At 42.2% G+C, this 25596-nt stretch overlaps 1 protein-coding gene across 21 annotated transcripts in view; it reads left to right on the forward strand.

The window, feature by feature from the left end:
• NCOA2 (nuclear receptor coactivator 2) overlaps window positions 1–25596 on the forward strand; it is a 304156-nt gene that overhangs the window by 263717 nt on the left and 14843 nt on the right. For 13 of the 21 annotated variants that reach the window (XM_082721154.1, XM_082721168.1, XM_082721174.1 and 10 more), the window contains 7 exons: window positions 4410–4620; window positions 6715–6921; window positions 10198–10413; window positions 13602–13731; window positions 19665–19830; window positions 22763–23041; window positions 23754–23831. In XM_082721154.1, coding sequence (XP_082577280.1) covers window positions 4410–4620; window positions 6715–6921; window positions 10198–10413; window positions 13602–13731; window positions 19665–19830; window positions 22763–23041; window positions 23754–23831 — 1287 coding nt within the window. The remainder of the gene's footprint in view (window positions 1–4409; window positions 4621–6714; window positions 6922–10197; window positions 10414–13601; window positions 13732–19664; window positions 19831–22762; window positions 23042–23753; window positions 23832–25596) is intronic. The other 8 variants (XM_082721167.1, XM_082721159.1, XM_082721161.1 and 5 more) reach the window with 1 other exon arrangement.

Here is a 25596-nt window from a genome sequence, read left to right on the forward strand (position 1 = left end):
GTGTCCTGAAAATTTTCCTCCAAATGGGGTATATTTATATTACCGTCTTTTAAAACTTTCACCATTTTTTAAAAACAATTTTATGTTAGGCCAGTGTGGTAAAATTACACTTCTTATTTAAATTTTTGAAAAGATGTTTTATAACTTATTAAAATACTTATGTTATTAAAATGCATGTGCTCTTTATATTTCCTTCAGAGAACAAGTTGATTTGACACATGAAAAATTCATAAAACCAGAAAAATGAAAAATTAAAGAAATCAAGTCCAATTTTCATTTTGTAGAACTTTTATAAAAATCTTTCTGACTCATTTTTTGCCTGAAATAGTTTAAACTAACTATTCAAATTGATGTGGCTAATTTGAGCATTCAAATAGATGCCTAAGCAAAACTTTGAAGAATCTTGGCAAAGCATTTTAAAGGAAAGCATTAATCTTTTTGTCTTGTGAAGAAAATGCCTAACAAAGTAGGCATGGACTAGAAGAACTTTCAGTGAGAATTAAAGCTTAAAAGAATTGGGGAGGGGGGGCAGCTGGAATATTTGATCAGAAACTTAATGTGATCAAATCTATCCCTTCTAAAACTTACATGACTACAGAAGAAAATTCCATAATTGTCAGATTTTATCGCCAAACAGGCAAAGGGGTTATAATAGACATTCTGAATTTTACGTCCTTGATGAAGAACATTTAAAGTATACTTAAGACAATCTGATGAATGTTAAATGTGTACTTCAGAAATTAACAAGAAATAAACACAAGCAAAACTATATTATCTCTAGTGGGGAAAATTGCATAATGTATTCTTCTGATGGAGAGCTGAGAGAATTCAAATAATGCCCATAGTTATGGGGATCCAAAGAACCAATTTCTTTTGAATAAGAAAACAAGAAGTGCCCACATGGCTTTCTTAAGACAAAAAAGTGTTCAGTTGCTTGTCGGAACTAGACTGATCCCCCAGTTGAATCTGGTCAGCAATTAAAATGGCAGAGATTAAAATTTGGAAATCGGTGTTTAAGACATGCTTTTTTATAATACATGCTTTTTAAAAATAAAAATCAACCAAGGAAAATATTGGATTTTAAATTTTCTAATTATTTGAAGTTGAAAAACCAATAAATTGATTTAAACCATCCAAATAATTTATTAGATTTTGTTTTTTGAGAAAGGGAGAGAGCACAAGCTGGGGGTGGGGGACAGAAGAAGAGGGGGACAGACTCCCCACTGAGCAGGGAGCCAGATGTGGGCCTTGATCCCAAGACCCCAAGATCAGGGCCTGAGCTGAAGGCAGAGGTTTAACCAACTGAGCCACCCAGGCACCCAAGCCATCCAAATATATTTTAACATTTTATATGTATAATGTTTAGACTTCTTTTCAGTTGATTATATTAGACACAAGAGTAGATTACAAAGGAAGAATCATGAATCTTGTTGATAGAACTCTTTGAAACTATGATGATAGTTATCTTTCTGTTTGATGGACGTGGTTTAAAGTATAATTTTATTTGCATGATAAGAGTCAAGGTAAAAAGGAAAGATAGGAGTCTAGACAGAGGCTGTTGTTAATCTACATTGTAAAAACTTTCTTCTACACATAAATGGGATTGGGGGCAAGTATAAGAGCATCTACTGAGGATAATAATACTCTTTATATTTATTATTGTTTATATGAACCTTTTTATTTTGGCTGTTTCTCATCCAAGGCAATCTGCAAAGCTTTCTCAAGAAGCAGCTTATTACTTACTCACCCCCTCCTTCCTCCTCCTTCACCCCCAAATCCCCCCACCCCTCTGCCACACACACAGTGAGCTTCCTCAAGGGCCACTTTTTAAAATGCTCTAGGCAAGGCAGGAGCACAGTAGGGAAACTTGGTTTCATAGGACAGCAATAAATTTCAGTTTATTAGAACTTCTTTCTTATGTCTATAGCTATTTTAATGATACAATTACAAGGGTATCTATTACACATTCTTAGGAACTATTTTTCTGAGAAAATAATGGCAATTACAGGAATTTCTATGAGAAATTTAGTTGATCCTGGAAAATTTTCTTAAATCACAGGATAATATGGTTAAAGGAATTCATTTAATTGACTGAGTGTCCATGATTATGTTCCAGGAACTGTTCTTGGAGGACAATAAATGTTCATGCTGATGTTTATACCTTTTGTATTCAGTAAAACATGATAAAGATAGATTTGCAGTGGAGTCACTTTATTTGTACATTTAACTTGCACAAAATCCTGTATACACATTCAGAAGAAAGGAAGGAGGCAGCAACGAAGTGGTTAAGTAATGTGAGCAGTTCTGCCCACCATTATACCCCATCAGTACGTACCGTAGCAGAGTGATCATGAGGTGGGTGACAAGAGTTTACTGGGTGTGGGTTCTCCTGTGGCTCTAACAGCGTGAACATGTAGCTATGTGTTTTTAAAAGCAGCACAGCTGCTACACGCTACACGCTACACGCTGCACACTAAACTGTTTAGGACTCAGCTGAAAAAACAGCTTTGTGTTTCCACTCTGGAGAAGAAACTGACTGTGTTGTCCTCAGAGGGGACACAGGTGTACAGTGAGGTGTCTCCCCAGGATCATTTTATCTCAGTCTGTCTATACTTTAGGATGCTGACTTCAGAGCCCAGCCCTTACCTAAGAGGTATCGTTCCCATATTTGGTGCCTCCATCTTTTGTCGGAAATGGGTGGCTAAACTAAACTAGAAAATGGTCTTGTGATTGCCCCAGCAACACACTGGGAATTTCCTCAAAAGTGGATCTTTAGGTTATTACTAAGCTAGTTGACTCTGAAGAAGGAATCAAGTAAAATATCACTTCAGTTTCTCTTTCCTAACTTGAGAAACATGGCCAGTAAGACTTCTCTCTCATACAGGTATTACATGTGCCATAAATTTCAGAAAACCTTAGTAAATTCAACCTTTGCATGGGGAATAGGAATTATATATAGAACAAAACTGTGGGGCATTTTGCTTCAAGCAGACCTCCTCTCAGGTGTAAACAGTTCTATCTGAATGCCCTGGGTGGACAAAATAGTCACGGTCAAGGATTCAGAGTCCATCCAGTGACTTTGGGGGAATTACCTAACTTCTGTGTTTCCACCTACACATCCAAGAGATCAGCACTTTCTTCATTAGAAACGACTTCTAACATTTAACGTCTTCCTTTTCTTGTGTGGTTGGCACTGCCTAATAGGTTCTACTTAAAAGAATATAAAATAAGTTGAGCCTTCTGGAGGAAAAGTAGTAGGTGTGAGATAGTGGTAATACGTACCTTATTATTTTGATGTTGGTCATTGAAATGAAATGACTTCTGTGGAAGGAAAAGCCCTAGGAAACCACGTTCTGCCTTCTGTGAAATCAGGTTAATAGATGCCGTGTATGGGGACACCATGTTTGTATCCTGCTTCCCTATATTTTGTTGCCTAAGCTGGTGACGGACTGAGAGAGCTAGTGGCGTTTGAAACTGAAAGTGCGAGCAGGAAAAAAAAAACACCAAATTGAAAAGGCAGCGCTAACTATTCATGGTGACTTTGAGCTGATTTTTCGCTTATTTTGCATTTTACCACCCCCCCTTAAAAAAAAAAAAAAACATCCTAGAAGGGAATGACCACCTAGAAAATACTGATGTAGTGTGCATTTATTTTTTTTTTTATTTTTATTTATTTGACAGAGAGAGATCACAAGTAGGCAGAGAGGCAGGCAGAGAGAGAGGGAAGCAGGCTCCCTGCTGAGCAGAGAGCCCGATGCGGGACTCGATCCCAGGACCCTGAGATCATGACCTGAGCCGAAGGCAGCGGCTTAACCCACTGAGCCACCCAGGCGTCCCATGTAGTGTGCATTTAGATAATTTTTTTTAACGAGTTTTTCATTGTTGTTATTTTTTAGAGTTAACCATAAAACCTAGACCTGGACTCTTAAGTCTAGTATACTCAGAGTTAATCAGAAACATACGTATACTCATGACTGATTATTATTATAATCATTTATTATTATAACTGATAAATTATTAAATTATTTATTAGCATACAATATTATTATTGTTGTTGTTGTTGTTGTTGTTATTATTATTATTAGCATACAATAAAGGGAAATTTATACATTGCCCATGAAGCACAGCACTGGAAGGGAGCTTTCTAATTCAGTCACGACTCTTCTAGATGAGGAAATAGAGGACTAAGAGATTAAGTTATTCGGCCTTTGTTAGTTATATTTTAAAAGATGATCAAGCCCCTCATTAGGCCAGAGGTCCTCACAGGTGTCTGCATCCTTTCTTTGCATGGCCGTGGTGGTGCCTCGGTGGTGCCTCGGTGGTGCCAGCTGGGTCTGTAATTGCAGTTGGGGCTGGGATGCCCACTCGCAGGGCGGGACGGGATAAACTCTTCTGTTTGTTAACTGCAGCCTGGCAGTGAGCTGGACAACTTGGAGGAGATTTTGGATGATTTGCAGAATAGTCAATTACCACAGCTTTTCCCAGACACGAGGCCAGGCGCCCCTGCTGGATCAGTTGACAAGCAAGCCATCATCAATGACCTCATGCAACTCACAGCCGAAAACAGTCCTGTCGCACCTGTTGGAGCCCAGAAAACAGCATTGCGAATTTCACAGAGCAGTGAGTATGCGATATTGGTGGTTATGCCAAGAAATTCCCATATAATCACCATTAGAAACAGTGATTATTAAAATCTGATACAAACAGCTTAGTCACTTCAAGGTTTCTGTGATCCAATAGCACCATCTACTGTCCAGGTTGCTGAAAACTCCTTTCAAAATGGTCTCTAGTGAACAGGGCTTTCCAACATTCTCGTGCAGTTCATTTCATCAGCACCAGAGTGAGACTGACCTACATAGATAAAGTTCTTTGGATGGTTGTCGTGTTTCCCTTTATTTTTGCTACTGCTTTCAGAAATGGAGTTTAAAATAGACTTTATGTGTTTTAGTATATAACTGGATACTTTAAATACAGAAAATAAGAAGGTTAGGCTGACTTTTTAGGAATAAAATGCTATTAAAAATTCTTAATATTTAATCTTAATAAACAGGCTGCACACATTAAAAATACCTTATCTCGTCTCTTAGAAATAATCTTAGAAATGTCAGTTTGAATGGAACTTTATCATACATGTTTTCTAAGTGCACATTAACGAATTTGATATAAAGCTTAAAGACCTTAGACTATTTAGAAAATACATTTTTTCATTTATTCTTTTTATTTTAGATTTTTGTAAGTTTAAGATGAATTCTTTGTCCACCAGAATCACTTAGTTTACAAGCTCAATAATTACCTGAAGTTGTCCAACAGTTGTGAATGGAAGAAAATATCTTTCCTGTGCAAAGAGACGTAACTTATACAAACATAAATGACGTCCTTAGTGTGAATTTGGTAGACAATGATTTTTCCTTCATTGAGTACAGTCTGATTGAGTGCTCAGCCTTTGTTCTCAAACCAGAAATGGCAACCATCAACCAATTCACAAAACATCTTTAGTCACTAGGTCTTTTCTCAGGTAATTTTTAATGATTCTGAAACGGGTAAAATAAAATAGTTGGTGTTTGTTATCATCTCTCAAACCTTTGTATTTCTTGAGGAATGGAAGGTACTTCTGGACCATGGGCGCTCACAATCAAAGAGCTGGGGAGTGAGTAAGAAGCACACTAGAGAGCTTACGCTCATTAATCAGAGGCATTAATGAAGGGCGGCGTGGGAACTCACGCTTTCTCCTCTGTGTGTACCTGCTGATGGTAATCAGATTAATGAGTGCTAACCAGAGAGCTAAACCTGAGGGAGTCATGATTAAGCGTAGACTATTTCCATTCCGAGCCCTGATTCTTCTAAATATTTTATTTCTGTTACTAATTGTTAAGAACTTATTTATTCTAAATGTTCTGTTTAATACTATGTTTATGTAAGTCAGTAAAAATAAAATACTTGACATTATTTAACAAAGTAGCTCTATAAACTGTTATTTATAGTATCTGTATACTTTTAAAATTTAATCATGTTCTTATCAAATTATTGGTTGTCTCTGTGACAGTACAATGCAGTGCACACCTCACAGTGGATTCTTATCAGCCACCCATAGGAATCCTTTCAAATCTAAATGTGTCCGGAATTTAAAGAAGCTGTATTTAGAAGATTAAACAGGGCCCTAAAGCTTTAATACTGACTTCAGGGGGCAGAGTTCACACTTAAAAGATTTTAACTTCCAAGGCAAATAGATGCTTTTAACCTAATTCTACTCCCAGGAAAGTCCAGTTAAGAAATGATACGTCCAAGCCCCACGTGTCTGGGTTTGGCGTTCTCCACAGGAGCAGTTCCTAGCTTCCTCGCTGTGACAGAGCCATGCGCCTAAATTTGGATGGATAGTGGCACAAATGAACAGGGCCATCTGAGCGTTTTACCTAGCAAATATGACTACATGTTAGAGATTAGTGTTGGGGAAGAAAAGACATGCAGGTTTTTTCCTCTCTTTCTGTAAGATTGTTAAGAGTCAAATAAGAGAATTGTTGATTCGATTACGAGTCCACATTTTGGTGTTGCATATGGTTTTGGTGTCTGTGAGTTCTTCTCTTTAATTGGCAGTTAGTCCCTGATGGGCATATCTTCGATATGTTACAGACAGCATTTTCCCTGAAGACTGCTTCTGTTGCTGTTCTTTTCCATTATCCTATATTAACCTTCAATTTTCATTTGTTTTTTCCTTAGCTTTTAATAACCCACGACCAGGGCAACTGGGCAGGTTATTGCCAAACCAGAATTTACCACTTGACATCACATTGCAAAGCCCAACTGGTGCTGGACCTTTCCCACCAATCAGAAACAGTAGTCCCTACTCAGTGATACCTCAGCCAGGAATGATGGGTAATCAAGGGATGATAGGAAACCAAGGAAATTTAGGGAACAGTAGCACAGGTAAGGGCTCAAATGCACTGTTACTTTCTTGGTGGGTTATTTCACTTAATGATGCATTCATCCACATCAAACTCGTAGGATTTTTCAAATGATTTTTTTATGTTAGAAACTAATACTAGAAGGTAAGAAAGTTCTACAGACTTTCACTGGGAGTGTGGTATAGAAGCATTGGAAAGCATTCCAGTAAACTGACAATTTTATACTGTGATCATTACTGTGACGAGGTTTCTAACCATTAATCCTATAGCCTAGGCTGATGTCTTCTATTCCAGTTTACTGTTCTAGACATTATAGTGTTCTGTATAAAATAATTTGGTGGTTGCTGGCAGCTCATGTAATCTGCTGATAATCTTTAAAACTTCCTATCAATTGATGATTTGTTTTTGGAGAATTTCAGAATGAAAGTTTAAAATGCAGCCAACTTTTCATACTTACAAATGATATATTTCTTCAGAAAAATATTAATTAAAAATAAAGAACTTTACATGGTAATATGCTCGGTCTATGAGGACCAGGTCCAGGGCTCCCCTTTTGAAGATGGTTGACTTTGCCTGTGATCTGGTTTGGACCTAGGCTTGCTATAACTTCAGGTATCTGCCATGTTGCCCCTGCACAGTTGCTAAGTGGTAGTCAGTATCCTCACTGCTACCACGTTCCCCAACTTCCATCTAATGAAGACTCGAAATCATCTTAGCAGCAATGATTGCTGTTCCCACCATGTCCTGTCCCCCCTATCTGTTTATCACAGACCTAGTAGCAGAATGCCAAGTTTCCTAATGAAGAACTCACAATTCATAGCCTTCTTCTTTGGCAAAATGAAGTACTCAGGAAAAAGGCATTGAAGGAAATAGATATTATAAAAAGAATTTGTATTCTTTTTTTTTTTTCTTTTAGCTTAGTTGTATAATCTCTGTATATACATTGCCATTTTAGACAGCTAACTGAAAATGAGAGCTCAGTTTAAGGGGAAAACTTGGATTTATTTATTTTCAGGTATTGATGTAGTTCATGGGGAAATGTGTACCGTGCTATATTAAAATCGTTGATTCCTTCAACAAATATTTATTGGGCGCCTACCATACGTGCCAGGCACTGACTACTCCGCTACATTATATATCCACAGAAATAAGGGCCGTAATAATTTTATAATTAAAGATAAAGTGTTGATTGATATAAACAAAATACTGCTTGGGACTCCTGGGTGGCTGAGTCGGTTAAGCGGCTGCCTTTGGCTCTGGTCATGATCTAGGGTCCTGGGGTTGAGCCCCGCATCGGGCTCCTTGCTCAGTCGGGAGCCTGCTTCTCCCTCTCCCTCTTTTTGCTCTTCCTCCTGTTCGTGCTCTCTCTCTTCCTCTCTCTCTCTCTCAGATAAATAGAAATAAAATGAAATGAAATGAAAAAAAAATTTTTTTTAAATCTTTAAAAAAATACTGCTCTCTGCAACAGTCTATAACGCCAGAGGAGCCAGTGACTTATTAAAAGTGCCTCCTTAGGGACACCTGGGTGGCTCAGTGGGTTAAAGCCTCTGCCTTCGGCTCAGCCCAGGGTCCTGGGATCGAGCCCCGCATCGGGCTCTCTGCTTGGCAGGGAGCTCTCTCTGTCTGCCTCTCTGCCTACTTGTGATCTCTATTAAATAAATTTTTTTAAATTTAATTAAAAAAAAAAAGTGCCTCCTTATTAGAACACAAAAAGCTCTGAGTTCTTGGAGGAATTTAGGTATACACCTGTTTTGAAATTTGGGCTGCCTGGAGATCACTGATATCTAGACTCTGAAGATCATATAATGCCTGTGATTTGTTTCAGAAAAGAAAAAGCCTGAAAGAGACTGAGTCCCCAGTTATTATAATTGCGGGAATATTGTTGAATTGCAGGTCATTTTTCATTCTGCTTTCTGGACTTGCTATAATCTTGTTACATTATTTAGAGACCAGATTTTCTGAAAAATACAATACCTGTTCTCCCATAATACACTGTGTGGTTCAAATTTAATCTTCAAATAGTTTTAAAAATATATGGTACTATAATATTGTTCTAACTTTTTCAATCAGATTAATTACCCTTTATTCTTGATTATCCTAACGTAGCACATTCTCATTTCACCAGTGAAAAGCAACCCACAATACATGTTCTCTCCGTTTCTTAAATACACCCCACTTTTAGTTATCGTAATTCAAGTAAATGAAAACAAGCCATCTATTTGAAAGCAGAAGTTTTGTTTTTTGGGGTTTTTTTTTTTTTAAGATTTTATTTACTCATTAGAGCATGAGCGGTGGTGGGGAGAGGCAGAGGCAGAACGGACTCCCGGCTGAGCGGGGAGCCCAACACAGGGCTTGATCCCAGGGCCCCAAGATCATGACCTGAGCCAGAGGGAGATGTTCAATCGACTGAGCCACCGAAGCGCCCCATCATGAAAGCAAGACTTTTATAGACCCATCATTAAACATTTCAAAATGCTGGGTTCTCACTTGGAGTTTTTCCCCTTTAGCCAATATTTGGCCACTGTCAGCGGGGCCAGGCCAGAGAGAGTGAACACTCGCTCCTGCCTCGAGTATTGTGCTCTTACTGTTATGTGTGGCCCAATAGCAGATAATATCTCAAGTATAAGAAGATTTTTACCAGTCTGCCCTAAGCCATTTTAGACCTATGTGATCAGGAATGGGGTGGTCCAGGTATGCTAAAGTTCCCTAGAAGTGGGAGTTCCCTTGCATTGGATATAAAAAACTGTGGTAGAAAGGTCCTGTAATTTCTTCATGTTTTAGAGGCTACCATGGTCAGTTTCGAAGCTTAACAAATGATAGTACTCTGAAAGGGATCTGAGGATTTAAAGATGTGACATCAGCTTTATGGGCTGTTCTGGGATTTGGATTTATAACCAGAGTATTGATGACCAGCTTAAACCTTGTTTCTCTTCGCCTTCACCTCCCTTTTGGAAAGTAAAGCATTGACGTGTAGATCAGCTAATGTGATTCACTTCCTGAGGAAGGAAGTTGGGGTTATCCACACACCACAGCACCTGTTTCTAAGTACATATGGGAACAATTTTAACAGCTTTTCCGAACCATGAAGAGTGGCAAGTCTGTGCTTTGAAAACTGTAGAAATTGCCAACTCTTGTTTCTTCGCCAAGGGTCTGCGTCTGTCCCAACGAGGGCGTTACCTGTTGGGCTAACTGTGTATTACAGAATGACTGTCATATACAGAGTAAGAGCATCTGGTGTTCCTCCGTGCTGCCTCTGCTTTCAGTTACTCCATGTCTGTTCCCTTTGGCTTGCCTGCAGGAATGGTGGGTAGCAATCCTCCCCGGCCCGCTATGCCGTCTGGGGAATGGGCGCCACAGAGTTCTGCCGTGAGAGTCACCTGTGCTGCTACCACCAGTGCCATGAACCGGCCAATCCAAGGAGGGATGATTCGGAACCCAACCGCCAGCCTCCCCATGAGACCCAACAGCCAGCCTGGCCCAAGACAGATGCTTCAGTCTCAGGTCATGAATATAGGTAAGGTAGTTCTAGTGCTTTTTTTTTTTTTTTTAAGATTTTATCAGAGAGGGCACACACAAGCTGGAGGCAGGGGGACGGAGGGAGAAGGAGAAGCAGGCCCCCCCGCTGCGCAGAGAGCCTGCCATGGGGCTCAATCCCAGGACCCAAGATTATGACTTGAGCCGAAGGCAGACGCTGAACTGACTGAGCCACCCCTATAGTGCTTTTTACTTTTAATCACCATGCTTTCTGAGAAGAGAGTAACAGCTCCAAAAGCTTTTTCAAAGATATGCTCTTCATTTGCAGTTTAGATGATTCCCTTCATGGCAAGCTGTCCTAAGGGAGATTTTGCTAGAACTCTATGTAGAATCATAGACTCTGAAAAGCTTTCTAGTTACATTAGAGAATCAACTATATTTGTGGTGTTTTATTTTTATTAAGTTATCTCATTTCGACCTTGGGGGGAAGTGAATTGGAGTGTCACACTGTGAATGTTATACATATGCTATTTTTAAAAAGTATTTTAATGTTACAGCAGTGGTTCCTAACTGGGTGATCATCAGAATCATCTCAGGACATTAAGATGCAGATTCTTGGGGCCACCATCCTAGACTATTAAACCAGACTTTCCAGGGTCTTCTAGACAAGGTCTTCCAGAACATCTATAGGGTCTTCTAGAACATCTCATAAAGTGTGAGGATAGCTAAAATTCTATTTGGATACAGTTCACATGTTATTAAAATTAATGGTTTGATACATTATACAGCACCATTTGTACGAAATGCCCAGAATAGACAAATCTCTAGAGAGAGAAAGTAGTAGGGAAGTGATTGCCTAGGGCTTGGGGTATGGGGGACATGGGGAGTGACTCCTAATGGTCATAGGGCTTCTTTTGGGGGGAATAAAAATGTTTTAAGCCCCATTGTCGTAGTGGTCGTACAACTCTGCACATACACCGAAACCCACTGAGTCATATACTTTAAACGGGTGAATTATGTGGCACGTCAATCATACCTCAATAAAACTGTTATCTTACCTGAAAAAAATGTTAATGGTCTGTACAGCTCATACTTGGGATTGTTTTCTTAATCATTGACATAATAACCTTTTCTAAATCTTGCACATTAGCATAATTCAGATAAGTTAATGTTTATGTCCTTTGTCATATACTTAGGTATGGTACAATGAGTAAGAGCTAAATCATTAACGGAAAGCTACCAGGATTGTTTTGACAAGACAACGCAGAATTCTCATCCTACCTCTGGTCTGCACTTCCCTACCTAGTTGTGTAATTTGCTCAGCACATTTTGGCATGTTTCTGAGAGGGGACATTCAGATAGCCTTTCTGCGGAGAATATCTTCGAATTAATGAGTGGTTTCCAAACATAATTCATATAATTTGAGGCTTCTATGGAACAGTGCTAAAAATGACCAGATTTTCATCCAGAATTAAGCTGGGAAATATTTTAATATATTGATTTATTCATTTAAATGTCATAATTAAGGGCACCTAGCTGGCTCAGTCGGTAGAGCATGTGACTTGTGAGCTCAAGATCGTGGGTCTGAGCCCCATGTTGGGTATGGAGGTTGCCTGAAATACAAAAGAAAAGAATAAATAACTATCATAATTAATAAATCCCTTATATCCAGAAATTTAATTTATTCTCTGTGTTTCTTCGCTGGAGGGCACCTCACCTGGCCTTTGAGCTGTGTATTGTGTTGCTGAATTTCTCTGATTTTTTAACAAATTCAAAAAAGCCCTAAACTCAACAGAAAATTATCTATTGTAATGAAAGACAGGTCTGCAGATGGTGGTAACAAAAAAAATCACTGACAAGCTCATGTCACCCATTAGCTTTAAACCTCAAAAGAACTTCTAAGAGAGAGCACATCTGAGTTGTCTGGGCCTGCTTTCTGTTCCACCCTCTCTCTTCAGGAAGAGCTAACTGAATGACAGTTAATATAAAAGCTCAGTTCCGTAATAATCCTGAGACCCTCCTGGCCGTCTTCACTCTTGCCTCTCACAAGCATACAGTCGAGTTCTGGAATTTACGTGCTGTGCACTACTGCCGTAGGAGGAATGTGGGAGCACCTAGTAGTCTCTGTCTGGCTCTCCTCTATCAAGCCAGACATTAAAGTGATTTTCCAAAGTCTGAAACAATGCCAGTAATAGCTTTTTTTCCATTTCTTGTTTAAAAAACTTGTTCAGGGGCGCTGGGATGGTTCAGTCGATTAAGCGACTGCCTTCTGCTCAGGTCATGATCCCAGGGTCCTGGGATCAAGTTCCGAGTTGAGCTCCCTGCTAGGTAGGAAGCCTGCTTCTCCCTCTCCTTCTGCCCCTCCCCCTGCTTTGCTTTCTCGTTCTCTGTCAGATAGGTAAATAAAATCTTTAAAAAACAAACCAAAAAAGCTTGTTTATGTTAACATATAGTGGATTTATTGTAATTATTTTATTTTATTTATTTTTTAAGATTGATTGATTGATTGAGTGATTTGACAAGAGAGAGAGAGAGGGAAGCAGGCTCCCTGTTGAGCGGAGAGCCTGATGTGGGACTCGATCCCGGGACCCTGAGATCATGACCTGAGCCCAAGGCAGTGGCTTAACCCACTAAGCCACCCAGGCGCCCTTACAATTATTTTAAGTGAGTGAATAATTGTTTTCTTCTATTTTCCAATGTTAATTCCCCATACAGTAAGTATCAATACAATATAACCCACATCAACAAAACTACAGGGTCAGGGTGCCGGGGCGCCTGGGTGGTTCATCGGTTAAGCCTCTGACTCTTGATTTCAGCTCAGGTCATGAGATCAAGCCCCCCACTCCCCCCACCTCACTCCCAAAGGGCTCTGTACTCAGTAGGGCGTCTGCTTGAGATTCTTTCCCTCTCCCTCTGCCCCTTCACCGTACCCACTTGCTCTCACTCGCTCTCTCAAAAAAGAAAAAAAAAAAAGAGAGAGAGACTATAAAAACTTTAGAGCTGGCATTCTAGATATTGCCTAAGTGGGTGATAGGCCTTAATATTTATTGCCTTTGTTTCTGTTTCAGACCAAAAATTCAGTCTTCTTATTTTCACCTAATGATCATTGCATCTATCTTTTTCACTTTACGTAAATCAGGTACTTCACTTTATATTACGTGGCAGAAATAGGCACTTCCCTGATGACAAGTTGTGAAGTTTTTGGATTTTTGTCTTCTGTCTTTTCAGGGCCATCTGAATTAGAGATGAACATGGGGGGACCTCAGTACAGCCAACAACAAGCTCCTCCAAATCAGACTGCCCCGTGGCCCGAAAGCATCCTGCCTATAGACCAGGCATCCTTTGCCAGCCAAAACAGGTAAGTCCTGAGCACCCAGGAAATCCAAGAGAATCGTGGTTCATGGTGAGTTCTGGAAGTTACTTTAGACCTCTGCCGGAAGTTACTCTTTTTCTTCTAAACGGTCGGTCCAGGCCAGTTTTCATGTATTCAGACTAGATCATCAGTTATTGGACAGGGGGTATAGAGAAGGAGAAATCCAAAAATCAGGGAGACCTAGGACATGTCTTTAAAAAGTTATGATTTAATTGGAAAATAAGATGTACATTAATAACTGCAGTAGAAAGTAGTAGGTACTGTAAATGCCATAAGAGGAATAAATTGGGAAGGAGCATCCAACGAGTGGTTGGAGAAGGCTTCACAATCTGGAAGGAAAGATGTGCTTCAGGAGGCAGGTGGCAGGAAGCCAGTCCAGCAGGTCAAAGCAGCACAGGCAGAGCCTGGAGGCTGCAGAAACAGCTCGTGTTTAGGGTAACTGAAAATTGTCTAGTTTTCTGTCAACATATATTTTACCACTTAATATAGTAAAGGCAGTACGAGAAGACTTGGCAAGAAGAGGGATTAGTAATAGGTCTTAAATCCCAAACTCTGAAGAATTCAGACTTTTTCATTAAGCCACTGAAAAAGTTTTTTGGAAAAGGAAGTGGTAAGTGATCATGTTTGATTGAAATTTTTTTGGTTTGTATTATCAGTCTAATAATTTTTCTTTGTGGGTGATCTTTTCTGTCTAGTTGCTTTTGAAATACTCTTGGTATTTTCTGTGTTGTACCTTTACTACAGCATGTCTCAGTGTGGATTGATTTATACTGCTTGGTACTTGGTGTGTGCTGTACTCTTTTTAGTCTGTAGATTCATGGTTTTCATCAGTCCTGGAAGATTTATAGCCATTATCTCTTTATATTCTACCCCTCCTCTATTTCCTCTCTTTTGTCCTTTCGGGATTCTGGTTAGACCTATGTTACACCTTCTCTGCTGACACGGGATTTTTAAAAATTCTGTCCTCCAGGAGCACATGAGTGGCTCAGCCAGATAAGCATCCAACTCTTAATTTCAGCTCATATCATGATCCCAGGGTTGTGAGATCAAGCCCCGAGTTGGGCTCGGCACTGGGCATGGAGCCTGCTTCAGACTTTTTTCCCTCTCCTCTGCCCCCCCCCCCAAACTCTGCTTTCTTAATCTGTGTATTTTCCATCTCATCTCAGTACTGCATCAGGATGATTTTTTATCCAGTTCTTTAGTTATCTCTTCAGCTATGTTTGGTCCAGTCATGTTTTTCATTTCTATAAGTTGTATTTGCCTGGTCTGCTTTTCACAGCCTCATTGTTTGCTTATTTTTGTGGTTCCATCCTTATATCTTTAAGCATTACGTTCATCATTATTTTTCTGAATTTCTTTAATTCCAATATCTGGATTTCTTAGAGGTCTAAAATCCAATGTTGACTCTCACTTATGAGGGCCTATTTCCCTGAGTATTTTGGTAATTTGCATTGGAAGTTCGTAAGTGTCTCTTGGCCAGTGAAACACCTAAGGTTGAAATTGTGGATAATTTACTTAAAAGTGAATTTGTAGTGCTCTCTGCCAGGGGTGGGGGTCTGCTCCAGCTCCCTTAGTTCAGTCCAGCAGCCTCAAGTTAACTCTTTTATTTCACTTTGGCCCAAAACCCTAACTCTCTTACTGCTTTGTGGATAAAACATACCTATCACCAGTGGCTCAGGATGCTCAAGTTTTAGCTCACAGGTGGTCTTTTGTTTGTGCTTGGCTTTTTGAGAGTTCCACTATTCCCTGCAAACCAACATCACAATTATGTTCTGTGCATAATCTCGTTGTTTTTAGTGGTGCACTGAAAGCACATGGTGCTCAGGTGACCTTGAACCCTAGGTGATGGTACCACTGGGCTGGTTGGTGGGTGGCAAGAGTCCCTATGTGGAAAGATAGAAGCCTAAGCCAGAAGGCACTGTGGGAGCTTAAAGGATGCACCCACAGTGTTTTCCAAAAAGCAAACTTGTTAGAAAACTTAAGCTGTAGCAACTTCAAATATGAACTTGAGGTTCATGTACAAGGAGTTGGGAGTTGAAGGCTCAATGAGGACCCTACTGTAGACTGAGCATTTTGTCCCTTGGGGATTATTCTAGTCTAAAATAATGTAATATTCTTATCAAATGCACAGATGATGAAAGGCAACAGGGTTTCTGAAATGTCATAAAGTAGAGTACATTCCCAGAGTTTCTTATTGTTTTTTGTTTTGTTGATGTTGTTGTTGTTTGTCGGGGTTTTGTTTTGTTTTGTTTTGTTTTGTTTTGTTTTGTTTTGTTTTAATACAGGTTTTAGGGCACCTCAGTGGCTCAGTCAGTTAAGTGTCTTCCTGTGGCTCAGGTCATGCATGATTCCAGGATCCTGGGATTGAGTCCCACATTGGGCTTCTTGCTCAGCAGGGAGTCTGCTTCTCCCTCCCTCTCTGGCCCTCTCCCTGTTCATGTTCTCTCTCAAATAAATGAATAAATAAATCTTTTTAAAAAATAACAGGTTTCGGGGCACCTGGTTGGCTCAGTGGGTTAGGCCTCTGCCTTCGGCTCAGGTCATGGTCTTGGGGTCCTGGGATGGAGCCCATTGGGTTCTCTGCTCAGTGGGGAGCCTGCTTTCTCCTCTCCCTCTCTGACTGACTGCCTACTTGTGATCTCTCTGTTAAATAAATAGATGAAATATTAAAAAAAAAATAAAAAATAACAGATTTCAGGGGCACCTGGGTGGCTCAGTTGGCTGAGCATCTGACTCTTGGTTTCAACTCAGGTCATGATCTAGACGCTGTCTAGGTTTTAACTGTATTTGTAATTGCCCAAATGCAGGGTAATAGGTAGGCATTTTTAAAGTTGGGATTGGAAGTCTGTATTGGTGTTTTTCCCCATAAGCCAATCATATTATGATGTCTCTAGGAAGTGACAGATATGTGGTATGCCCAAGTTTATCAGATCAAGCCACAATGCACTGTACTTAGTTCTGAGTATAAGGTATGATATCCTGGCTTGATCAGGAGCCTTTTATTTTCGTCAGCTGGAAATTTATTGAACCTATGCAGTTTCCAGTACTGGGGTAACAAGGAGATTTAAGATCTCTTCCCTGGGTATAGTCCAAAGCTGATGTTTTTAACATAAATAACAATGTCAGTTTTAAGTGGAAAAGAGAGGGGGAAGCCTGGAGTGACACGTTGTGGCCTTGTAGTGGTTTAGAAGGCATCTTCTGGAAAAGATCAATTGCCCAGGTTGGCTGGGGTTGACAGGGAAGTTGTGGACGTTGAGTTTTGGAACAATCCAGCTTTACCAAAGTGTATGTGTACTTAAATTCCACCACAACCACCTGTCTGGGGACATAGATATTTTCCAGGAGAGCTGAAATAAGAATTTTGAATCAGCTCAGTAAAATTCGTTTTGGGAAAAGGAACCTGACAACTTTGTATAAGGAGAACTGAAGAGAGGCTGACTCGACAAGAGCCTTGACCAGAGTGGGAAGGCCTGGAAGTACTGTTTGACTTTCAGTCAGCATCATGCACTGGTTTGATGTTTTTTTAATTAAGAAAAGCATGGGACAAAAATGGGTTATTTTATTATGCTGGAAATTCTTTTAAATGCAAATAAGCATTTGCATTAGTTTTTTTTTTTCTCCTTTCTGCCTTTGGATGTATCTTTCCTGGGGTGGCTTTGTCTTGCAAAGGGCGACTGTACCTCCCTTCCCTGCTGACACTGGGTTTCCTCTGTTCCAAAACTGGAGACTCTGGATTGATGCGAACCCTCAGCCTTCCCAGACATAAGAGAGTAGATCTCAGGGGCACCTGGGTGGCTCAGTTGGTTAAGTGACGTCCTTTGGCTCCGGTCATGATCCCAGAGTCAGCAGGGAGCCTGCTACTCCTTCTCCCACTCTTCCAGCTGATGCACATGTTCTCTCTCTCTCACTCTCTCTCTCTCTGTCAAATAAGTCAATCTTTTAAAAAAGAGAGTAAATTTCACCTTAGCCTGCCATTGGTGAAGGGGTATGCTTGTGTGGGAAGAAACAGAAGTTGAAACAGACCAAGAAAATCTTTTAATGCCTCATGTAGCTAGCATCTTTGGGGAGTGAGGTCCCAGGTATAAGCGATTTGGTAAACAGACAACATCCACTCTTGGCTGACTTGTACTCTTTTTTCATGAAACTTAACCACATCCGAATGTTGGTCACTCCTCTGGGGAAGTTCCTCCTCTTTTTGCTTCTGTCACATGTGGTGTTTCTCTTCCATGTTGCCACTTTTCTACATCTGCTCCTTCCTCCTCCCACTCGGTAAGTGTGGCAGCAGAATGATCCGCTCACCCTTAATGTTTCAAAACTAAATTCTGGAAGAGTGCGGATGCTGGAGAAGCGGGAAGGGCAGGAGGAGCCATTTTCACTAATGATGGCTTACTGAGAAGCCAGGCAGTGAAGGGGGAAGAGGCAGGTGGAGAAAAGGCCCCAGAACTGCATGCAGAGCACGAGCCTCCAAGAGTGGCAGTTGCCTTTAGCAACGGGAGCCCTTTGAATGGACCCGGTTGGCTGCATCACACACCACTTGGAGTGTGGTGGTGGCTACATAGCCAGGTTGCGGTGGCTCAGAGGTGGTGGGAATGTGGGCTTGGAGGCAGTGACAGCAGGTGAGCAGTGTCATCGAGGGTGTGGTTAAAATTGGGCGATTTTCTTTGCAAGTTACTAGGGATAAATGGAGGGTATAAATTGTTTTTTAATGCACTGTATTATAACTGTTTGAAATTAATTGTTGGCTTTAATAGCATTTCCGGACTCTCGGCCAGAGTGGCATGTTAAGCTGTCTTTAGAAAACATGGCCTATGAAAGGGGGTCAGAGAACTTCATCCTTTGACAGATCTATTCTCAGTGACTTAAAAATGAAGCTGCTTACTCATAAACTTTTCTTTTCTCCAGAACATTATATGGTAACTCTAAGAGTACAGATTAGACTCTTTTGGCAAAATACAAGTATCATTTTCCCTTCTGATATTAAACTAACTCAGAAGTTCTTTTTAAACACCCCCCACAACTTGTCTCAATTGATTTAAATTATAAGAGTTTCATATTCCATAGAGTTTGGGAATTTAGTGTTATGGTTATACCACCGATGACCTTATATAATAAATATAACGTGTACATTTGTGATCTACCGTTCTTGAGTCTCTAACTCAGGCCAAGAGCCACACTTCCTGAGGGCTTTAAGAAATGTTCACAAGGTCTGCTTATGCATGACTAAGAAGTTTCCTATTAGTCCAGCCAGTGTTAGTCTAGCGACAGCTGAATTCAAAAACATTAATGTACCTTTTATGCTTCTAGGTCTCTAGTCTCTCCCAGGTGGGTCATCAGAGCCTCATATGAAATAAGGCTGCTCCGTCAACTTTGTGTTTCCTACTAACGTTCAGAAAAATCCTTTGATTACTTCAGGGCAGAGTAAATACACACACGCCTGAGACTTCCGCGTACATGTGTGGTGATACGGGGATTGGGCAGGCCCTAAACCCACGCGTGCCTGTGCTGGTGTCCCTGCACCACGGTGTCCGCTCCTGTGATCCCCGACTCATGGCTGAACGTCCCTCAGCCTCTGCATCACCTGCTTTCCTTGTGTATCTCTTATTTTTAGAAGTAATTTTCTTATTACAAGACGATTACACAGTTACTTATTTAGCTTTACGAGCCTTAAAGTGGGGGCAATAACCACAGAAATCATACATCCCATGCCTCGAGTTGGGTCTGGCCTGTGTTAGGCACTGGACAAAAGTGTGTCTGTCACTGTGACTTGTCATTTTGTTCTATGTCTGGCTGGTATGGTATTTTATTACAAAGACCCTGGAAGCCAACTGGTTGACTTTTGTCAACCTTTAAGAGAAAGCAAGTGTTCTCTAATCTGCTAGCTTCTCCACGGGCCCAAAGTGAAGTCTGTCTCCTTACAGGCAGCAGTTCGGCAGCTCTCCAGATGACTTGCTGTGTCCGCATCCTGCGGCAGAATCTCCGAGTGATGAAGGGGCTCTCCTGGACCAGCTCTATCTGGCCCTGCGGAACTTCGATGGCCTTGAGGAGATTGACAGAGCACTCGGGATACCAGAACTGGTCAGCCAGGTACGTGCCGCAGGGCACTGGTGGGGGCCCAGCACTCTCGTGGGCACAAGATTGTCCATTTTCTTCTGTTTATGATCTGCAGTCTGCTTTTTAGAGTGCTGCTTTACCTCCTAACAAACTAACTCTGTTTTCTTTCTTGCCCTCCTTGTTACAGTCACATAAACTTTTGCCCAAGGATGGAAAACACTGAAAATGTGCTTCACATATAATTTGGGTTATTGAGCTGAAAGTCAGAAAGTCAGGGCCGACTCACCTAATGACAGGGAGAGACCCACAAGGAGCAGAGAACAGGGAAGTCGGGAATGGAGCATTGCTGCCCCAATGACCTAGAACCCTTTCTTCTAAAAAACCAGTCCGTATCCATGATCATCTTAATCAGTCTTTACATTTGTGGGCTGGTGATAAGAAGCTCTTGTGCTAAACGAATACTTTGCACGTAAGTTAGCAGAAGTCATTTTAGAAGTAGCTGCAGTTCATTAGTCATTTTTACCTTTGTGTGGGTTGAGCCCACAGTAATTTGGGGAATATTCAAGCATAAATGGGAATATAAGGGAGTTAACCAGTCTTAATGTGCTTATTTAGCTTTCCTCCTCCCGACAATTAGTTGGTTCAAGTAATTCTCTGCTTTAAAGAGTACTTTATAGCAATAATACAGTAAACCTCACTCAGTCTCATGCAATAGCACCGTATTTTCTGTATCTGGCTATTCAGCTAATGGTGTGCAAAGCAGACCTCCTGATTCACTTTGTAAAGCGTATCAACAGCCACAGATTTAAAAAAACGATCGCAGTCTCGGTACCGTGTTTTTTTTTTTTTCAGCACAAATCATCTTTATTTCTTACTGTTGAAAAGAACCTTCCTGTGTCCACCCTCCTTCTCGGGCATGTGGCGTGTCAGGAGGGTCTGTGTGAAGGCGACGCAGAGCCAGCAGAGGCTTCTCCGAAGCACAGAAACAGTATTGTCATCATGCCCGCCGTGCAGCAGACGGGGGGGGTGGGGGTGAAGACTTGTCAATTCATATCGAGAAGAGCAGAATGGAAAGAAATGACTGGAGAGGTTACATAATATAACCTGAAGTAAATCGAGAAAGGAACATGGAATTTAAGTATTTCCTGTGTGGCCGGCTGGCTCTGCTTTAGTGGTAGTTAGAAGTCAGCCTCGTCGGTATTGTTATCCTCAGGTTTGCTCCAAGTGACATTTAAAAATATGGCTGTTGGGATTGCTGAGCCACCTGTAGCATTGTTTTTGTCAAAGCTAGTGTCATGTCATCATTAATATTTTTAGTCCCCTTTCTATATCTCTGTCTGCTATTTTGTCTCATCACATCTGTCGTGAATGTAGTAATATCATATTAAACTGAATTACAGAAACATACAGTAGAGTCAGGAAATGGAGAGTACAAATGGATTTATTTGTACACATCAGAGTTGTGTGTTTTCTTTAAAAAGGGAAATTATTGGAGCACCTGAGTGGCTTAGTGGGTCACGCGTCTGCCTTTGCTCAGGTCATGATCCTGGAGTCCCTGGCTCGAGCCCCTCATTGGGCTCCCTGCTCAGTGGGAGAGTCTGCTTCTCCCTCTCCTTTTCCTTCTGCTTGTTTTCTCCCTCTCTCTGTCAAATAAATAACAAATTTTTTTTAAATCTTTAAAAATGGAAATTATATAATTAAATTTCTTCTTGGGGCACCTGGGTGGCCCAGCCATTAGGCGTCTGCCTCTGGCTCAGGTCATGATCCCATGATCTTGGAATTGAGCCCCACATTGTGTGCCTAGCTCGGTGGGAAGCCTGCTTCTCTCTCTCCCACTCCCCCTGCTGTGTTCCCGCTCTCGCTGTGTCTCTGTCAAATAAATAAATCTTTTTTTTTTTTACTTAAATTTCTTCTCTGTTAAAGATGGGCAAATATTTAAAGTTCTGAGATAGTTTTGTAGGTGTGGTTAGAGCAGTGATTGAATAATGAATGGTTTCCCTGGGGTAGGTTCCATCCACATTTTTTCAGGGGAAGGCAGCGGCCCCAGGCTCCTGCTCTACCTTGGATAGACTGGTCTGAGTGAGGCCTAGGACATGACTAACCTGAAGAAAACTCAAAGAGATACCTTTCCTTCCCTCCTTATATCTGGAGGTTTGGAGCAATCCCCCCAGAAGTAGAAGGAAGGGAACTCCCGGGTGCTCCTTCATGCCCTAGACACAGACACTGAGACGCTTCTCCTGGCATTAGTTCTGGATTTTCTACACCTGTCTCATTCTGATCCAGATAAGGCAACCGTAAGAAGTCAAGAACAACAAACACATCAGATATGTCTAGGAGGTAGTAAGATGGGGGCCAACTGTAGAGAATTCTGTCGGCCATAGAAGACAGTTACACCAGGGCAGTGTATCATGCTGGCGAGGAGCTCAGACGCTGGCTCACAACCGGAGGGGGACCCACTGCTTACCTAGCCAGAGGGGCCTGCTGCAGCTTGCCTCTCGGCTGCAGGTCTCAGTGTTTGATAGCTGCAAAATAGGAATAATGGTGATGAGCACCCCAACACAACAGATCGCAGCTAGGCTCCAGGGTGGTTGTCTGACTAAAATGATTGATGCAGGTATGAAAAATGAGCGAGAACATGTAACACTTCTAGGGGACATGCACATTTTAAAGTCCAGGTCAGTCTCTGACTGGCAAAGTGAGGAGGAAGAGTTGCGTAGTCGAGGCCTCGTTCTCGCTTCCTTTGGAAGAAGCATCGCTGGGAGTCCGGGCCAGGACCGCTTCTGTCCTCACACACAGGGGTGTGTTGAACAAAGATACTCTTTAGGAGGCAACCAGGTACCTTGAGTCATAGTGAGGATAGAAAGCTTCAGCTATGTGACAGTGAGAGAAACTCACCTGATGTTGACTCTGCTGTTTCCAGTGGTTTTCCTTACTTGACTGGGTCGTGTCTGGGCTTTCTCTGCAGAGCCAGGCAGTCGATCCAGAGCAGTTCCCAAGTCAGGACTCGAACATCATGCTGGAGCAGAAGGCCGCCGTTTTCCCGCAGCAGTACGCGTCTCAGGCACAGATGGCCCAGGGGAGCTATCCTGCCATGCAAGACCCAAGCTTTCACAGCATGGGCCAGCGGCCAAGCTACGCCACACTCCGCATGCAGCCCAGACCAGGCCTCAGGCCCACCGGCCTGGTGCAGAACCAGCCAAACCAGCTGAGACTCCAGCTGCAACACCGTCTCCAGGCCCAGCAGGTCCGCTCTTGTGGGTGCCTGGGAAGGTAGCGGCTGGGGGGCAGTTAGGCATGAGAGGGCATAACCATCCTGTGTCCTTGGGAAGTTTTGGAAGCCCTTCCAGGATGATCCTACATCTCCCGCTCTTGCCTGCTTTGCCGGTTTCTCTTTGTCTCCTCAGCTAACTCCACTTCAGCCCGGAGTAGCTGTCCATCTGTTTCAGTGTTTCCCAGCCCTGTTATTTATTAACAGTGGAGCCTTGAGCTCTCCGAGCCTCCATTTTCCTGTCTGTAAAATGGGGTTGTTGTGTGACGTTGCGCAATGAGTACGTGAGTAAAAGGACCTCACGTGGTTTTTAACCCAGTGTGAGCCCGCAGGACAACAGTAGCTCCAGTCCAGAGTCCTGCCCCGTGACAGAAATAGTCACTCTTAGCTGAATGGGGACAGAGCAGTGCTGCCTTATGCAACACCTAGATAGCTCAAAGCACAGGCGTTCTCATTGAAACAAGCCTAGACAGATTTCCAGCAACAGTCCAAAATAACCTTCTCTGTTTAAGCAATGTAAAACCTTACTGATCATTAGCTTTCTAAGGGCATGCCACCGTAAACTATGTGGTTTCAGTATCTAATGGCATTCAGGGGTTACATTGGGGAGGGTGATCTCTTAAGAAAAGTGATTTAAAATATACGCTGTTTTAAAAATGTATTGATTCTTCTGTGTGCATGCATTTAGAATCGCCAGCCGCTTATGAATCAAATCAGCAATGTTTCCAACGTGAACTTGACTCTGAGGCCTGGAGTACCAACACAGGTAAGAAGCCAACCAGCCGTCAGCTTTCACGGCATCTGTTGATTTTCTGTCATTTCTTCCTCCTTGATATTTGGTGCAGAGTCACTTAGAAGCCATCTGACCCAGATCAGTGCCATGGATCTGTTGTGTCATTCACACATCCATCTTGCCTGCCCCCCCCTTTTTTTTAAAGATTTTTATTTATTTGTCAGAGACAGAGGGAGAGAGTGAGCGAGCACAGGCAGACGGAGAGGCAGGCAGAGGCAGAGGGAGAAGCAGGCTCCCTGCCGAGCAAGGAGCCCGATGTGGGACTCGATCCCAGGACCCTGGGATCATGACCTGAGCCGAAGGCAGCTGCTTAACCAACTGAGCCACCCAGGCGTCCCCTGCCCCCTTTTTTAAAAAAAAGATTTATTTATTTCAGAAAGATAGAGCAAGCTAGCATGCATGCTCAGGAGAGGAGCAGAGGGAGAGAGAAACTCAAAGCAGACTCTGAGCTAAGCTCAGAGTCCAACACAGGGCTCAACCTCATGACCCTGAGATCATGACCCGAGCCAAAACTAAGAGTCAGGTGCTTAACCAGCCGTGCTATCCAGGCACCGCAGCCTGTCACTTTTGTAGTTCCCTCCTAAACACTGCCATTTTCACTGCCAAGTACAGTCGATTCTCACTATTTACTTTGGTTGTGTTCCATAAAGTGAACGCAAACACTGAATTAGCGAACTGGAGAAAGAGAGCGTTCGGTTCCCGCCAGCCTGTGTGATGACATCGTCCTCAGTCCGTCAGTACAGAACCCTGTTTCTCATGTGTGTTTGGGTTTGAAGGCACTTTATGTGATACGTACTGTTGATGCGCTACCTTGAACTCAGAGACAGTGGCCCTATGACTCTTGCCTGATCAGCGAAGCTCATCTAACCCGTGTTTTCCCCAGAAGGCACGTCACCGCCTCTCGCTGTTAGAAATGCGAGGCAGCATGGGGTGCCTGGTTGGCTCAGTGGGTTAAGCCTCTGCCTTCGGTTCAGGTCATGATCTCAGGGTCCTGGGATCGAGCCTCGCATCGGGCTCTCTGCTCAGCGGGGAGCCTGCTTCCCTTCCTTTCTCTCTGCCTGCCTCTCTGCCTACTTGTGATCTCTGTCAAATAAATAAAATCTTAAAAAAAAAAAAAGGTGAGGCAGCATTTTAGCACTCCTCTTAACAGCAGGATCACCGGGGAAAAGCGCAACAGAGTAAAAAACGTGGATCTGAGGAGTCCACGAAAAGGGCACTTCTTTCCAGTGTGGGGCTGAGACAAGAAGGCAGTGTTGCCTTGTTTCAGCCTCTGGTGGGAACGATACGCACCTCGGACATGCAGAGGTTCTTTGCCTCTCTGCACATGTCCCTAAATGACGGCAGTGCTGTGAATACTGAGTTGGGGGTTACAAATAAATGTTAGCAAGTAGGTAAGTTCACCGGTATGGAATCCATGAGTAATGAAGATTGATTGTGCATCACTAGGACCCATTAATGGCCTTCTTCCTCTTGCTGGCAGCAAGCACTGGCACCCCTTCCCTGCATCCATCCCTCCTTTCCTCCTCATCGTTCTGCCCTGGACTGTTTGTATGTCCCTATTAACCCCCTCTCCCTACGCTCCCCACTTTCTTCCTGCCTCCATTCAACCTTTTCCAAAGTGTCTCAAGCCACGTTTTGGCACAGATGGTTTGGTTTCCTGTTAGACCTGAATGTCCCTTGAATGAGACCCAGGTTGCCACTTTAAGGTGTCTAGGACATTCGTCTTACAGATAGCACT

This window comes from Mustela nivalis, assembly GCF_964662115.1.
Source record: "Mustela nivalis genome assembly, chromosome: 2".
NCBI lineage: Eukaryota > Metazoa > Chordata > Mammalia > Carnivora > Mustelidae > Mustela > Mustela nivalis.